Genomic DNA, 16,827 nt, shown 5'->3' with positions numbered 1-16,827 from the left:
CAACACTGTCACTGTACTTCATATATATGTGACTGACATGTTTCTATCTATCTAATCTATGTGTGATGCTCTATCTTTCTGTTATAAATTGTTGGGTACAGATGCTGAATTGCCGGCCGGCTTTCTTAAAGAGACGGTGCATGAAAACACTATTATTTGTTTTAATAAATCCTTTACACTAAATGACAAGTACAGTAAGCAACACTGTCACTGTACTTCATATATATGTGACTGACATGTTTCTATCTATCTAATCTATGTGTGAAGCTCTATTCTTTCTATTCTAAATTGTCGGGTGCCGGCTTATGCCGCTGCTGAATTGCCGGCTTTTCATATATTGTCACAGAAGCGATGCGAACTTCCCTGCTCCGGACACAGCGCAGCGCTTCTGTGACAAGTGAAAGCTGTCGGCACAGAAGCCCTGCGCTGTGTCCGGAGCTGGGAATACGCAGCGATGTGTCAGTTTCAGCACAGAAGCGCTGACTGTCTGGACCTACCGCCGCCGTATTTTAACTCCCTCCACCTTATATTAACTCCCACATGGCAGGGATACGGCCACGGCAGCTTATTAACACCCCCAGAGTATCCCCGCATGTCAATTTCTGAAAGTTCAAAAGCATTACCGGCGTATAAGACGACCCCAGACTAGACAGAAGATTTTTCAGTCTTCAAAAGTCGTCTTATACGCCGGAATATACGGTACTTGATTTTCTGGAACAATTTCAAGCGTGCCACCACTTTCGGCCATGACTGTATATATATACAAGTACCATGCTTGTGTTTCTTCTAGGACATTGAATTGGAGTTCATAGGCAAGTAGATTTAGTTCTAGTATGTGACAACATACCATATTGCATTTGGGAATTCTTTGTATTTTGACTTCTATTCCAGCATCCAGTCTCCTTTCTCAATATCTTAGCTCTTATGTTGTGTTTTATTAATTGTCAATAATCAACCTATATTTTATTATAGGATGTGGTGGTTGTCGGAGAAGAGAACTTTACGACGCCTTGCTACATTCAGATGGACTCTGAAGCCTGTCACATACTCACAGAAACATTAAGCACCTATGCATTGGTGGGACAATCTACGAGCAAATCATCAGCCAAACGACTGAAATTAGCTATTTTTGGGCCAACATCCTGCACATCTCTGGAGTACAATATCCGTGTTTATTGCTTAGATGACACTCAGGATGCACTAAAGGTACATACTGTTTTCAATAGCTTTAGTTTCCATAGGTAGAAACCCTATCTCATCTCATATCTATCTATTATCTATCTATCTATAAGTAGTAAATGGAGACAGCACACCGAAAATATAAAAAATAGTTTAGTTTTAATAGCCCATTCTGGTGATGTTTCGGTCAATAGTGTGAACCTTTCTCAATGAATTTTCTTCTTCTGAAAGGTTAACACTATGGACTGAAACGTTGCCCCAATAGGCCATTAAAACCAATCTGTTTTTCAGATTTTTGGTGGGCTGCCTCTAGTTACCATCCATTTTTGGAAGGGTTGGTTGTTGTCTATGAAGCTTGGTACCCATAATTCTTTTTTGGTGCTGGTCCAGATTTCCTCTTATCTATAAATCTATCTCTCTATATATCTGTGTCTCTATCTCTACAAAATAAAAATCTGACTAGAATGAAGCACATTTCACTAGGTACAAGTTGCAGTGAATGCAGTCTATACATGCGTAAAAAATGTGTACTGTGTGCGGCAAAATATAGGCAAACATTTAACATGAATTTTGAACTACTCTACTGCTATATAGAATATACTTACAAAATTGAGGTACTTAGTTCACAAACTGGCCATTATGTATGCACCAGCCATGACAAGGCACAACCTGTTAATGGGAAACTACAAATATGTTGAAGGGCTGCATACTGATGTGATGTAGTTGCCTCCTGCTGTCATGTTTGTCCTGGGCAAGTCTCCTCCTAAGTTGTATGCAGTGTTATAAAAATTAAAAGTTGAAAAAGTTGAAGCAATTTTTTATTGCACTTCATTGACATTGCAACACAAACAAAAAAAGCTATAAAACCATGTTTAAAACATGACTCCCATTTGTAAATGTTATTTCTTTGCCCCGGTCTACCCATCATCAACTGACTATTCAGCTGCAACCATTTACTCTCAAGAATGAAATCAGTGCAACATGAAACTACCGTATCAGCTCAACTTGCATAAAGATCAATCCTATTAGTGCACATCAGGGAAGATATTGGCAGTTGACATCTTTTATCTGCTTCTTAAAGCTAACCAAGCAGTATAATGTCTACAGATCCAAGCAAGCAATGAATCCCTCTGATGAGGGCTAATAAGATAGTAACATTCACCTTGACTTGTATCACCTGTTCCAGTTGCTTCTGCGCCACATAATGGCTTTGTAACCCTTTGGATCACTCACTGTGTGTTCCAGAAGTCACTTTTATCAATAGAAGTCTACGAGACTAAAGAGCCTTGTTTGATTTAACAAATTAATTATTATGGTTTTTGAAATAGGATATAAGGCAATGAGACATAATACTATTGACTGATCCTTCTTGATAAGGTTGAAAGGTTAGCAATTCATTACTAAATTACTGATTTATTCCACATACTTCTTTTTATTAGAATCTCAGGATTTTTTAGAACGGGTGATTGTAACATCTTGAAGATGTTATTGCTGCAGATGACAAAGCGATTATATGAACTGAGCCTTTAATATTGGAACCTTGAAATTTACATGCACTTTTACTATCTGCAAATTGTTTCCAAGTTTGTTACTTCTTGTAAATTACACTAATGAATATTTTAGCTGAAATGTTCAGCTGGGAAAGATCTGTTAAAACATTAATCGCTTATTCTAATTTCATATAAAGGAAAATTGGGTATACTGTCTGCTTCCCAAGCCAACTGATAAAGCTTTCATTTCCAAAACTTACAGGAAGTGTTACAACAGGAAAGGAAAGTTGGAGGACAGTTATTGGACGAGCCTAAGACTCTTCATTTTAAAGGAAGTACTCATAACCTTCGCCTTTCCATCCATGACATCCCCCACTCCCTTTGGAAGAGCAAACTGTTAGCCAAATATCAGGTACGTTTCTGTTAGATACTATGGTCTACTATAATCAATTATCAAGAGGCTTCTAATGAACTTAAATTTTAAATCACATTTAAACTATTTTGCAAACGTTTAAAGAATGGCACCATCTAAATAACTGTAGATTTATTTTTACAAATATTATTACTATGTCAACATATCATCTGTACAACTTAAAGATTGCCTGTCCTAGGAACGACTGGGTCCTCGTGACAACACTTCCTTACCTGGCTCCTGGTATTGCTCTGTGTTCCAAAGAAAAAATGGGCTTTAAAGAGAATCTGTCAGCATATTTTTGCTGATGTAGGGGAAGAGATCCTGATTCCAGTAATATATAGCTTACTGGGCAGCTTGCTGCAGTTTTGATAGAATCACTGTTTTATCTGCTGTAGATGTACTAGTTCTCTGAATGTTGAGCTCTGTATAATTCCACTGATTGGCAGCTTTCCATGTACACTGTGCATAGGCATAAAGCTTGTGGGGGCAGAGTTATATAGAACTCATGAATATGAAACACTACCTGGCAACAACAGGTTTACTAGTCCTCTAATGATAATCTCCTTTTGATAAAACAGTGATTTTATCAAAACTACAGCAAGCAGCCCAGTAAGTGACACATTACTAAAATCAGGGTCTCTGTCTCTATATTATTCAGCTCTAAGATTAGATGGTAAACACCTGGTGACTTATTCCTCTTAAAACATCCAATGAGCTTTCTCTGATTTTGACATTCTTAAGGCCCCCATACATATTATACAGTTGTTGGCTGAAAGATCGTTTGGCAGACAGCTATCTCCCCCATCTTCTCTATACATAGAAATGTTCAGCTTGGCCAAGTATTCCAGTATTCTCTTTGAAAGAGCCACTGGTAGACACCTTTGGCTATGGGTTATCTCACAGAAAAGAAAAGGTTTAGCCATTGTAAATCCCCTGTGTCGGGAAAGAGTCAGGAGCCCACCATACACATCAGAGTGTAGGACGATCCCGTTCATATCAATGGGTGTTTCTGACTTTAGTCTGATGTTACGGGAGGCTTTATAAGGCTCTTGATAACATTGAGCTTCTAGAGCACGAAGGCAGTATGCATCATCGAGGCTTTAGTAACATTCTTTTGGTGGAAACAAACATGGCCCAAACTTGTCCATGTACTGAACAAAATGGTCAAGATATGGCATCAAAATTCTCCCAATGTAACTGACCTTTATATTGTAGCTCACAAAGTACTTTCTAAACAACTCCATATACCAATGCATCATGCCATAATTATAAAGCCTGGATGATAAACAGGAAATGTCGAAGGACCATGCTGACCTTTAATCATGTCAGGTCTTTGTGTAGCCCAAGCGCAATATTAAAGTTGAACGAAGCAATTTGTTCCAATTTTAGTACTGATTCAACCGGCAAATTGGTTGCTGATTCAGTCCAGTTTGTTTGCTGCATTTGGTTAAAATGATTTGACAGGTCTTTACAATGTAAGAAATCAGCACTAAGCTGACTAAATATTGTTACTGGGCACTATTAATGCTATAGCTACATGAGGTTCGCTGAGCGAAAGTATTTCTCCCAATAAACATTTATAGAAAATCAAAAGTACATGTGAGCTTTCTATTATAAGCCTGATATATGAGTCTCCATTATATGTGAGCACTTCTGTAGAAGACCAATCAAGATAATGGAGGGACATAAGTGCCTAGTGTGATTTGTTACTGACTCCGAGTCCTTCCCTACATCTACATTGTGGAAGGTCCGGCCTTTTTATCATATTAAGCTTTATCTTTTGCTAATAGGCTTTTGACTTAGACTTTATTAATGTTCATTCCGTTTCGGTGTAGCCTTTAAGTACCGGGTTTGTTCTTACTTAGTGGACCTGATTGTGCCTGTCTTCACCATCAGCTACTTCCTTTCCTTATTTCCCACAATCATCTTTAATAATTCTGCTGGCCTGGCCAAAGCAGTTACCCTTGGCAAGACTTTAGTAGCATTTTGTGAGAAGCTCAGTATGGATTAGATATAGTGCTAGTTCAGCAACTTCTTCCCATTGCCTTCAGGCTGAACAACTTCTCTTCAGTGCTTTCAGCTTCCATTAACCAGGTTTCACTCCGTAGCCCATCGCTCCCAGGGGAGCTGAGCACTGTGCTCGTAATGTGCTAAAGTAATACAGGCTGAAGGCAGATGTAGAAGATTGCCTCTACTGCGAAGGAGCAGACTCCTCGTGAATAACAAGAGATGGCCCTTGTACTACAAGTTGTATTTTCATTGGCATGGTGTCTGCCACTTAGTGGCTTGCGTAATACAGGCAGCTAGGTATAAGAAGAGTGGAAAGAACAGTTGCCAACAAGTTGAACTTCTAGTCACAGGTCCCATAAACTTCATATACCTCTACTGAAGAACATCTCATATGTTTGAGTTTTCACCTTCAATTGCACCGTTGATTACAGTCTCTGGCAAGGTATTGGAACCCCTATTATATAAATGTGAAGAAAATAGTTTTTTTCTCAGGACATTAATTTTACTTGATTGGTTGTGTTCCACAGGAAATTCCTTTCTATCAGGTCTGGAGTGGATGCCAAAGGAATCTCTATTGCACCTTTACTCTGGAACGCTTCAGCCTTAGCACCACAGACCTATCCTGTAAGCTGTGTGTCAGGCAGGTGGAGGGAGAAGGACAGATTTTCCAGCTCAACTGTACAGCAACAGAGGTGTGTATAGGGTCACCTTCAAATACAACGCGCTGAAATTATATAACTTTGATCATTTGATCATTCATGTTGGCGAACATTGATGATGACAAATTATGAGACATCATAAAACAAATCAAAGCAGATTTCAGAGTTCTCTGTTAGTAAATACTTGTGTTCTTGAAGAAATAATTCCAGATCATCTCATCCTATAACTCTGCATTGTACAGTCCTTTTCTTATTCCCACTGAACATTTACCAACAAATTAACAACTAAGTGTGTCCATTAAGCTTAGAGGTGTCCTTACACAACCAGCACTGATTGGACAGTGTAAGGCTTTGTAGAGGAAGTTTTTGGATATAATGATATTATGTTTCTAGCAAGATTTAATAAAAATTATCTTTTATTCTTAAATGTGGCCTATTTTTCTTATACGATTTGCGATGTAAAAGCAGATGAGTATTAGGCTATCTTCACATGTAGCATTTTTGCTGCGTTTTTTCTACAAACATAAACTGCTCCCTTGGATGGAAAAATGCTAATTTTTCAGGGTTTCGCTGCATTTTTCATTGCAGCCTTTTTGCTGCGTTTTTTGCAACATTTTTTTTGCTGCACATTACATGTGTGCTTTGTCTACATGGTAAATCCACCAAAAACGCTTCAAAGACACTGTTACGTTTTCTCACTCTCTCATTGCTTTGTATGGGTGAAATGACACTAGAATAACGCTGAAAGAATTGACGTTGTAGATTTTAAAAACGCAGCAGTTTTCCAATTCAGTCAAGAAAAAAACAAGCGTGTGCATGAGATTTCCAAAATCTCATAGCTTTTGCTGGTGTTTTAAAAAGCAGCCTTTAATTTGCATAAAAAACTCTGCAAAAACGCAACGTGTGAACATATCGTAGGTTTTAAGCCTCCTTTTGATTTTTTGCTCTAGGTCCCCTTTTCTGTACGTCCAGCCCTGAGCACCATCCTCTTCCATCTTATTTCACTTCTTCAGATTTCTAATTGCCTATATGGTTTAGGAAGAAATCTTTGCATTGTTGTTATTACTGATAAAGATAAATTAGTGACCAGATTCTGCCTTATACAAAATCACGCAGATGTTGGTCCCATTTTCCTATGTATTTTTGGTGTAGTTATATAAGATCATGCAGATGTTGGTCCCATCTTCCTATGTATTTTTGGTGTAATTATATAAGATCATGCAGATGTTGGTCCTATCTTCCTATGTATTTTTGGTGTAGTTATATAAGATCATGCAGATGTTGGTCCCATCTTCCTATGTATTTTTGGTGTAATTATATAAGATCATGCAGACGTTGGTCCCATCTTCCTATATATTTTTGGTGTAGTTATATAAGATCATGCAGATGTTGGTCCCATCTTCCTATGTATTTTTGGTGTAATTATATAAGATCATGCAGATGTTGGTCCCATCTTTCTATGTATTTTTGGTGTAATTATATAAGATCATGCAGATGTTGGTCCTATCTTCCTATGTATTTTTGGCATGATAATATAAGATCATGCAGATGTTGGTCCCATCTTCCTATGTATTTTTTGCGTAATTATATAAGATCATGCAGATGTTGGTCCTATCTTCCTTTGTATTTTTGGTGTAGTTATATAAGATCATGCAGATGTTGGTCCCATCTTCCTATGTATTTTTGGTGTAATTACATAAGATCATGCAGATGTTGGTCCCATCTTCCTATGTATTTTTGGTGTAATTATATAAGATCATGCAGATGTTGGTCCCATCTTCCTATGTATTTTTGGTGCAATTAACCCTGCCATATATCAGGGCTGATCTAATTTGAAACAGTTGTGTATGCTAGACATAAACCTGGTATCCAGGGACATAAAATCTGTATGGTTTAATGGTAAGTCGGCTATAAATATTTGATTTAATTTCTGCAGACTAGAAATATGATGCTGGCTGAGAAAATATTGGAATTTAATTCTGAGGCAGTGATAAAGTAGAAATAAACTATGTGCACCAATCCATATCCACAAATGGTCTCCAATATAATTTATTTATTTGTTCTTTGTACAGGAACCAAACTGTATTATTGAATATCCTCTCATGGATTCAGCAAGTACCATAACGACCATCATAGGACCAAGTGCTTTCAGCATTCCTCTGACTATTCGACAGAAACTGTGCAGCAGCTTAGATGCCCCTCAGACACGCGGCCATGACTGGAGGATGCTGGCCCATAAACTCAACTTGGACAGGTCAGTATGGCAACATGAAAGCAATTATTCATAAAATTGTTTGTCATTTTTTATTCAGGAAAATAATCCAATATCACATGTCTGTGAAGGGCAAAATTATGTGAACCTTTGCTTTCACTATCTGGTGTGACCTCTTTGTACAGCAATAACTACAGTATTTAAATGTTTCCAGTAATTGTTGATTAGTCCTGCACATCGGCTTGGAGGAATTTTAGCCCATTCCTCCCTACAAAACAGCTTCAACTCTGTTATGTTGGTGGGTTTTCCTCCAGGAACTACTCGCTTCAGATCCTTCTACAAGATTTCTATAGGATTAAGGTCAAGACATTGACATGGCGAACTGAAAACTACTTTCTATTTTAAAGAGTAACAACCATTTTAATTTTTATGTCATAAATCAATAGTACACGTGAAGATAAGCAACTGTGTAATATATCTTATCACAGAAATCTGCTTCTTTCTCTGCCAGAATTGATCAGTGAAGACAGACTTTCCCATTACTGAGATAGGAGATGGCAGGTGCTACTGATTTAGATAGGAGAGGGTGCAGCTCTGTCTCTAGCTCCTCCCTCTTCCGATCTACATAATTTCATCAGTTGCAACTGCCATATCCTATCTCAGTAATGGGAAAGTCTGTCTTCACTGAATACAGATTTGACCTCAGAATAGAGAATTTTGGTAATGACTGATCAATTCTGGCAGAGAAAGAAGCAGATTTTGTCTGATAAAGTGTATTACAAAGTTGCTTATTTTCATGTATACTTTTGACTTATTAAATAAAATAATGCTTTGAGTTGTTGTCTTGCTGCATGACCCAAGTTCGCTCATGCCTTTAAGGACAAGGACAGATGTCTTGACATTTTCCTTTAGAATTTTCTGATATAATTCAGAATTCATTGTTCCATCAATGATGGCAAATTGTCCAGGCCCAGATACAGCAAAATAGGACTAAACCATGATAATACCACCAAAAACTTTCAAAAATGTTATGAGGTTTTTATGTTATAATGCTTTTTTTTTTTCATTCTCCAAAGATAATGCCTCTTATTTAAACCAAAAAGTTAGATTTTGTTCCCATATGGCCACAAAACATTGTACGAATAGCCTTCTGGCTTGTCCAGGTGATCTTTATCAAACTGCAGATGGGCAGTAATTTTCTTTTTGAAGAGCTTTCTCCTTGCAATCCTGTCATGCACACGCAGCGTAAACGCTTGGGAAACGCTTGGTAAACCAATGCAATTCCGCACTTTCAATGCCAAAGCTGCGGATTTTTCTGCAGCGTTTATGCTGCGCTCAAAAATCCGCAGCATGTCCATTAATTTTGCGGAAGCGCTGCGTTTTCGCCGCCATTGACTTGCATTAGAACGCGCCAATTCCGCAATTCTGCATCTGTACTTGCGTAATCGGCGCTTTCTAATGTGCGGATGGTATCCGGGTGTAGATGAGAGGAGAGTCTCATCCACACCCAGGTACCATAAAAAAAAGAATAAAATAAAAAATAAAGATCATATTCACCTTCCGACGGCCCCCAGACTCCTTCTCTTCGCTTGCTGACAGATCGCGCAGGACTGAAGGACCTGCGCTGACGTCAGTCATGTGATGGCAGGTCTTTTCAGTACAGCGTACTGCTATCTGCCGGCAGCCAGCACAGGAGCGCAGTAAGCCTGCAGGGGCCATCGGAAGGTAAGTATAGGTTTATTTTTTTATTTTTAACCACTCTCTCGGGTCACACTATATAAATCCATGCTGTTTGCATGGATTTATATAGTGTGACCTAGTTGTCACAAGCACTTTCCAAGTGATGCTAATCGCTTGGAAAGCGCTTGACAACACGCATGCGGAAATGCCAGTGAATAACGCTTCATTTCCACATGTCCCTGGCAGGAAAACGCATGTACAATCCGCATGCGTTTTTTTCTGCCAGGGAGATGCAGAAACGCTCAGGAAAAAATCCTGAGCATTTCTGCATCGTGGGCACATAGCCTTACATTAGAAAATGTGATAGAGGCTGTTAGTTGTTTAAAGGGAATCTGTCTAAAATATTAAGATGAGCATACAGGTTATAGACTGCTGAGAAGAGTGATCCCTGTATGCCTGATATCAGATGTCTTGTTGTTGATAATTCATCTTTTATCACTTTATGTAAATGACCTCTTACAGGCTATGGGGAGGATGTTGCCTGGAAGATAACTCTGTCTCCAGGGAATATTATAAATAGAAGGTGGAGTTACCAGTGTGATGTGTAATGGCTGCTCTCTAGTCTCCTGATCTCACTGCAGAGCTGTGTGTGGTTATAACTGACACATCTGCAGGTTCCTCTCAGCTTCAGCTTCCATCTCACAGGCAAACAGGTTGCAATATTGTTTTAATACAGCAGAGCTGTGAGAGCTGCAAAAAATGGGTTTACAAGAAGACAAAGTTTAGTTCTCCTGTTCTGTGTTAGTTACTTGCCTCACACTGATAACTCCCCTTCATGTAAAATAAGCTCTGGAGGCAGGAGTTATCTTCCAGGTAACATCCTCCTGACAGCCTGGAACAGCTCATTTACATATAAGAAAAACGTGGATTTCTCTGGAATAAGACGTCAGATCGCAGATATCAAGGTATCATTTTATTCAGCTTTCTATGACCTACATGCCCATATAGATGACTCAGGAGGGCTGATCCTACTGATAGATTCCTTTTAAAAGGTACCTTGGGTTCTTTTGTGAACTCGCAAACTATTATACACCTTCCTCTTCCTCTCTGCTTATCGATAAATCATGAGGTCTTGAATAATGGTCTTAAAGTACACAACCTGTCTGCCTTTGGATTGCTGGAATCCAAACTCTTTAGAGATGATTGTGTAACCTTTTCCAGCTTATTATACGGTATCAACTCTTCTTCTGAGGTCCACAGAAATCTCCTTTGTTCATAACATGATGCCGTTTCACAAACATGTATTGCGAAGATCAGACTTTGATAGATTCATGTTCTTTAAATAAAACAGGATGCCTACTCACACCATCTCATAGATATTGAAAACACTGGAGCCTAATTTCACTTTCAATTATTTGCTAGTCCTAAAAGTTCACATACTTTGGCCCCTCACAGACATGTGCCATTAGATCATTTTCCTCATTTAAAATAAAAGGCAAAGTCTAATATTTTAGACTCATGTGTTTGGTTTAGAACTTTTTAGCTACTTTTAGGACTTATGTGAAAATATGATGTACTCTTAGGTCAAATTTAAGCAAAAAATAGGAAAATTCTGAAGAATTCCCAAACTTTCAAACACCTCTGTATGCTGAACCATTTACAGCCTAAATTTATTTTGTATCTGTAAAATACTGTATATTCTGTCATTTTCCTGCAATAGGGACTTGTTGGCGCTCAGACATTAAAATGTAACAGGTGCTCACAATAGAAAGCAATTTAATATTTGGAGCCAATAGAAAGCCAAGCCATTCACTAGGAAATAGGTTTATATTATCACGAATACAGCACCTGCCCTGGTCAATGCAATTTTGGGGCAAACTAAGAAATGAGTTTAAATGATTTTATTATTTTATCTCTGTATTTTATATTTATTCCTATTATTTATTTTCAATAAACTCATGAATGGCAGGTGACTGAGAAGCTGAAAACAAGAAGTGAGTTATATCAATCATAGGGCCCTAAATAATTTTTATTGCATCAATATAGGTTCCTTGATGTATCTATGACTTTACCTAAATCTACGATATTTTTTACCTTAAATAATTTAAAATAATGTTTTAATAAATGTCTTAGTATATCTTTATAGCTGACAGAGCTCCAAATTCCTTGCATAGATCTAGAGTTAAAGAGGATGTCCAGTCCAAACCGATAAGTCTGCAGTCACTCTGCGTGACTGCAGACTTATGAATCCCCCCCAGCGTACGCACGGTGTGCTGCGGGATTTTGCTGGTTTCAGCCCCGGCACTGGAGGGTATGTATGAGTTATACATACTCCCGGCCAGTGGGCGTGGCCTCACTCTCCATAAAAGTGTATGGAGAGCAAGGCCACGCCTACGTTATAACTCATACATACCCTCCATTCCCGGGTCTGTAACTGGCGAATACTCGAAGCACACAGTGCATGTGCTGAGGGGATTCAGAAGTCTGCAGTCACGCAGAGTGACTGCAGACTTATCGATTTGGACCGCACAGCCGCTTTAAATCATAGCATTCAATCTGTCTGCAGCCACCACTAGAGGGAGCTTAGGATCATGCTACATAATGTTTATACATAAAACTCTATGGTCAAACAGTATGCATTAAGCTCCTCAGCTCCCTCTAGTGGTGACTTCAGACAGCTGGAATGTTACCTTTCTGCTGTAGATCAATACAGGCAATTTTGATATGTTACAAAATGAATCAGAATTGCTCCTGTATGATGCAAAGTGTAGTTGCAAATAATTCAAATGTCCTATCATTGCCGTAAAAAATGAAAACTATACTACTGCCTATTATTTTCAGTTTACAGACTGTCTGAATTTTTTTTAAATCTTTTATATATATTTTAAGAACATTAATAAACAAAGCAAGTCTATAACCCTTCATAATCACAATTTATAGCTATTTTTTTATTCAATTATGGGTCTTTATTTAATCATTTTAGGCAGTACTATGTGGGAATTCATGGTTGCTGCTCTGCACTTAAAGGGAATATATTGCAACCGAAATTAGGAAATACTACAGGGTGGGCCATTTATATGGATACACCTAAATGAAATGGGAATGGTTGGTGATATCAACTTCCTGTTTGTGGCACATTAGTATATGGGAGGGGGAAACTTTTCCAGATGGGTGGTGACCATGGTGGACATTTTGAAGTCTGCCATTTTAGATCCAACTTTATTTTTTTCAATGGGAAGAGGGTCATGTAACACATCAAACTTATTGAGGATTTCATAAGAAAAACAATGGTGTGCTTGGTTTTAACGTAACTTTATTCTTTCATGAGTTTTTTACAAGTTTATGACCACTTATAAAATGTGTTCAAAGTGCTGCCCATTGTCAATGCAACACTCTTCTCCCACTCTTGACACACTGATAGCAACACCGCAGAAGAAATGCTAGCCCAACTTCCAGTATCCGTTGTTTCAGATGCTGCACATCTCGTATCTTGATGGTATGGTGTGGTATATGGGGTACAAAGATAGTGGGGATATTCTTCATCAATGGAAACCTCAATACCACTGGATATCTGAAATTGCTACTTGATGATGTGTTGCCCTCTTTATGCACTGAAGATGGCACGTTCCCTGAGTTTTTCCAACAAGATGGAGCACCACCACATTATGGGTGTCAGGTCCGAGCATTCCTATATGAACAGTTTCATGGAAAGTGGATTGGTCGCGCGTTGAATGGCCACCAAGGTCTCCCGAAATGACCCCCTTAGACTTTTATCTTTGGGGTCATCTGAAGGCAATTGTCTATGCTGTGAAGATACGAGATGTGCAGCATCTGAAACAACGGATACTGGAAGCTTGTACTAGCAATTCTTCTGCAGTGTTGCTATGGTGTGGTTTTAAAACCAAGCACACCATTGTTTTATCTTATGAAATCCTCAATAAGTTTGATGTGTCATATGACCCTCTTCCCACTGAAAAAAATAAAGTTGGATTCAAAATGGCTGACTTCAAAATGGCCGCCATGGTCGCCACCCATCTGGAAAAGTTTTCCCCCTTCCATATACTAATGTGCCACAAACAGAAAGTTGATATCACCAACCATTCCTATTTAATTTAAGTGTATCCATATAAATGGCCCACCCTGTATAATGTACTTGCCAAAAAAAATGTTTCTATAGGTTTACATACTTGGTCATTGCTTTTCTTTCTTCATCTTCATCAGGTATCTGAATTATTTTGCCACAAAACCTAGTCCTACCGGAGTAATCCTAGATCTCTGGGAGGCGCAGAACTACCCTGATGGGAACCTCAGCACCCTGGCTGCAGTCTTAGAGGAGATGGGCAGACACGAGACAGTAGTATCTTTGACGGGAGAAGACAAATATTGATCATAAGTAGGAAACATGAAGATGGAGGAAGTAAGAAATAGATAAAGTTACCGAGTTACAAAGACAACCTGCTCAAGAGGAACACTGACCAATGAGTTTTACTACTTCTAGAAAACGGACCTTTCTTGTATAATAACATGGAAACGAAAAGGGAAAAGAAAACCATGCAAAGCTGTATCTCAAATATTATAAACCAACCTGATGCTCATTCAGTGTGTGGCTTGTTAGAGGATTTTACAGTTTCCTAGGAAACGAAATTTATTGCTATCCAGATACATGGATAAACTTTCTATACAATCCCAGCTCAAATGGACATTGTTTACATCCACTAATGGACAGGGGATATTGATTCTGTCCCGAGACGATTTCTATTTTGTGCAAGCCATCCAAGTGACAATAGTGAGCTTTTCCAGGGTATTTTAAGGAAAGCTACAGTATTTTTTTTTTTCAGCGGAATTTAGATTGGGTGCACTGATTACTATACCTGGCGTCCAATAATCCCCGTGTCCCGGTTGTCCGTCCCAAGTTCTTTCATTCACACAAAGAGCAGGAAATCCAATAGTCTTAGCAGTAAGTCAGTGCCAATGTAGGTGGCAAAACCTGATTATTATGGCTTGGGTTTATTTTTCTTTTTTATTTCAGCGATATCACAATCAGCCACTAACATCTTAGGGGAGATACGGCAGAAGCGGTCATTACTGAATACCCATGCATGCTAATAACATGCTTCTACAGCATTTATCAGTAGTGGTAGGAAGCACCGCAGACAGTAGTTGACTATTGGTATTTTCATCCTCTGCTTTAATCATCTTTTTACAAAAATAACTTTTTTATTACTGTGTTATGTTTCTTTTTTATTGCTTCATCACTTATTAGAAAAGTCAGTAATAATTGTTGGTCAGATACCATGGTCTTGGTCAATGAGTGACAGGACAATGTTTTTTTCGGGCTCTTTGTGCCTTCGTGAGCATTGACTTAATATTTTGGTGTTCATTTCTTGTGGTCAGAACTTAGGCAATGATTACGGAAAGATGTTAGACGATTCTTTATGATTTGGAGAGCTAGTTGTTATGATGTATAAAGCCTGTCGAATAAAGCCTGCAAGGTGATCCGCAGAACCCATATGATCCTATATCCGCGTGCTGCAGGATGATGGCTCTGTACTCTCCCCTAGAAGCAATACTTGTGTAGAAGGCCTCGACAATACGGCACGCAATACAAATTGCCACTATTCATTCTCACAGATACATATGTATGACATTGGAGACATATAGCGGTATGGCTTCAATCCATAGATTTTTAAAAGTGCCACATTACAGATGGGTACAATAATACCTCCGTGTACATGAGCATAAAGCTTACAGTTGACCATGTTACTTTCATAAACCATCTAGGAAACAATGAGATAGCAAAAGGAATACTGGTATTAATCAAAGGTATGAATGGATGTCCAATTAGGAAAATTGTCTGAAGCACAGTGAACATCTTTATCACAGCTCCGTCCATCACATGTAATCACACCCTTAATGAGGAGAGGATCATCTTAGTAAAGGACACTTAAAGTGTAACCGTCGTTTTAATTTTTATTTCATAAATCAATAGTACATATGAAAATAAGCAACTTTGTCATATATCTTATCAGGGAGATCTGCTTCTTTCTCCTCCAGGACTGAGCATTCATTCTCATTATTCTCAATTCACAGGTGAAATCTGTATTCAGCGAAGACAGATTGTTACATTACTGAGATAGGAGATGGCAGTTAGTGCTGATAAGATTCAATGGAGAGGGGAGAGAGGAAGAGCTCTGCCATTAGCTCCTCCCTTCACCTCCTATCTATATAGAACCTTATCAGCACTAACTGCCATCTCCTATCTCAGTAATGTAACAATCTGTCTTCACCGAATACAGATTTTATAGCTGTGAGTTGAGAATAATGAGAATGAATGATCAGTCCTGGAGGAAAAAGAAGCAGATTTCTCTGATAAGATATATTACAAAGTTGCTTATTTCCATGTGTACTATTGATTTATGAAATAAAAATGACGGCTAGTCTATAAGGACACTTATGTTACCTACCTACAAATAGCAATTATTAGTCTGAATGAGCATTTAATGAGATTGCCAAATATCATATTCTAGGGTAGGAAAGTTACTTTTTACGTCTCCATAGATAATATCTGGCGCAATGGGTATCAATGTTAAACTAGGAACGCCGGCTTTTATATGCATCACTTGTCCTGATACACAAGTGTCGTACCGCAGTCAGTTCTTTGTCGTTCCCTAGAAGTGTGTGTCATCAAATAGTCACCACAAATATTAAGCTTCCAAATTGCTACAAACATACAGCAACTGGGCTTGGAGTTGATAGAAGTTGGTTTGGATACCTTTCCTGTTTGCATGTACTGAGCCATTGTGATCAGAATGAGTATGATAACATTAGCAAGGGGTGCGGTAGTGTACAAGCAATGCTGAGCCGCAGGAGTTTAGACAAGCTGTTCTGTACAGTGTAGACAGGATTCTGCTATGACCAAACTAGAAGAGTCCTCAGACTGAGAACAGTCCGAGGACATCCTATATACAGGGTGCCCTCTAGTGGTTATAGGTTGCCATGAAGTTCTTGTTTTATCTTCACTTAGGTGTCGGCCAAAGTGAGCCTGTCACATGCCTTTTATCACGTTATCCGGCTTCAAAGTTGATATTATGCCAAATATGTTATTTTATTAGAGCATATTGCATTGGAAACGCTATTACATGTTGCTTGCCTTTATAAATCCATTTGCTAATAAAAAGAAAA

The 16,827-nt window shown here is 38.5% G+C and overlaps 1 protein-coding gene across 2 annotated transcripts in view; it reads left to right on the top strand.

Moving 5' to 3' along the window:
- The window catches only part of UNC5C (unc-5 netrin receptor C), a 518,170-nt gene extending 502,462 nt beyond the window's left edge, over positions 1–15,708 (top strand). The window contains exons 14-18 of one of the 2 annotated variants that reach the window (XM_073638355.1): positions 973–1,206; positions 2,932–3,081; positions 5,622–5,786; positions 7,826–8,007; positions 13,867–15,708. In XM_073638355.1, coding sequence (XP_073494456.1) covers positions 973–1,206; positions 2,932–3,081; positions 5,622–5,786; positions 7,826–8,007; positions 13,867–14,032 — 897 coding nt within the window. In that variant the 3' untranslated portion in view covers positions 14,033–15,708. The remainder of the gene's footprint in view (positions 1–972; positions 1,207–2,931; positions 3,082–5,621; positions 5,787–7,825; positions 8,008–13,866) is intronic. The other variant, XM_073638362.1, reaches the window with a different exon arrangement.
- The last annotated feature ends 1,119 nt before the right edge of the window (positions 15,709–16,827 follow it).

The sequence above is a fragment of the Phyllobates terribilis genome, unplaced genomic scaffold (genome assembly GCF_046119375.1).
Source record: "Phyllobates terribilis strain yellow unplaced genomic scaffold, ASM4611937v1 Scaffold_1__5_contigs__length_1240528914, whole genome shotgun sequence".
Taxonomy (NCBI): domain Eukaryota; kingdom Metazoa; phylum Chordata; class Amphibia; order Anura; family Dendrobatidae; genus Phyllobates; species Phyllobates terribilis.
Note: the sequence above shows the minus strand (reverse complement) of the source record. Positions and strands in the feature narration are given on the sequence as shown.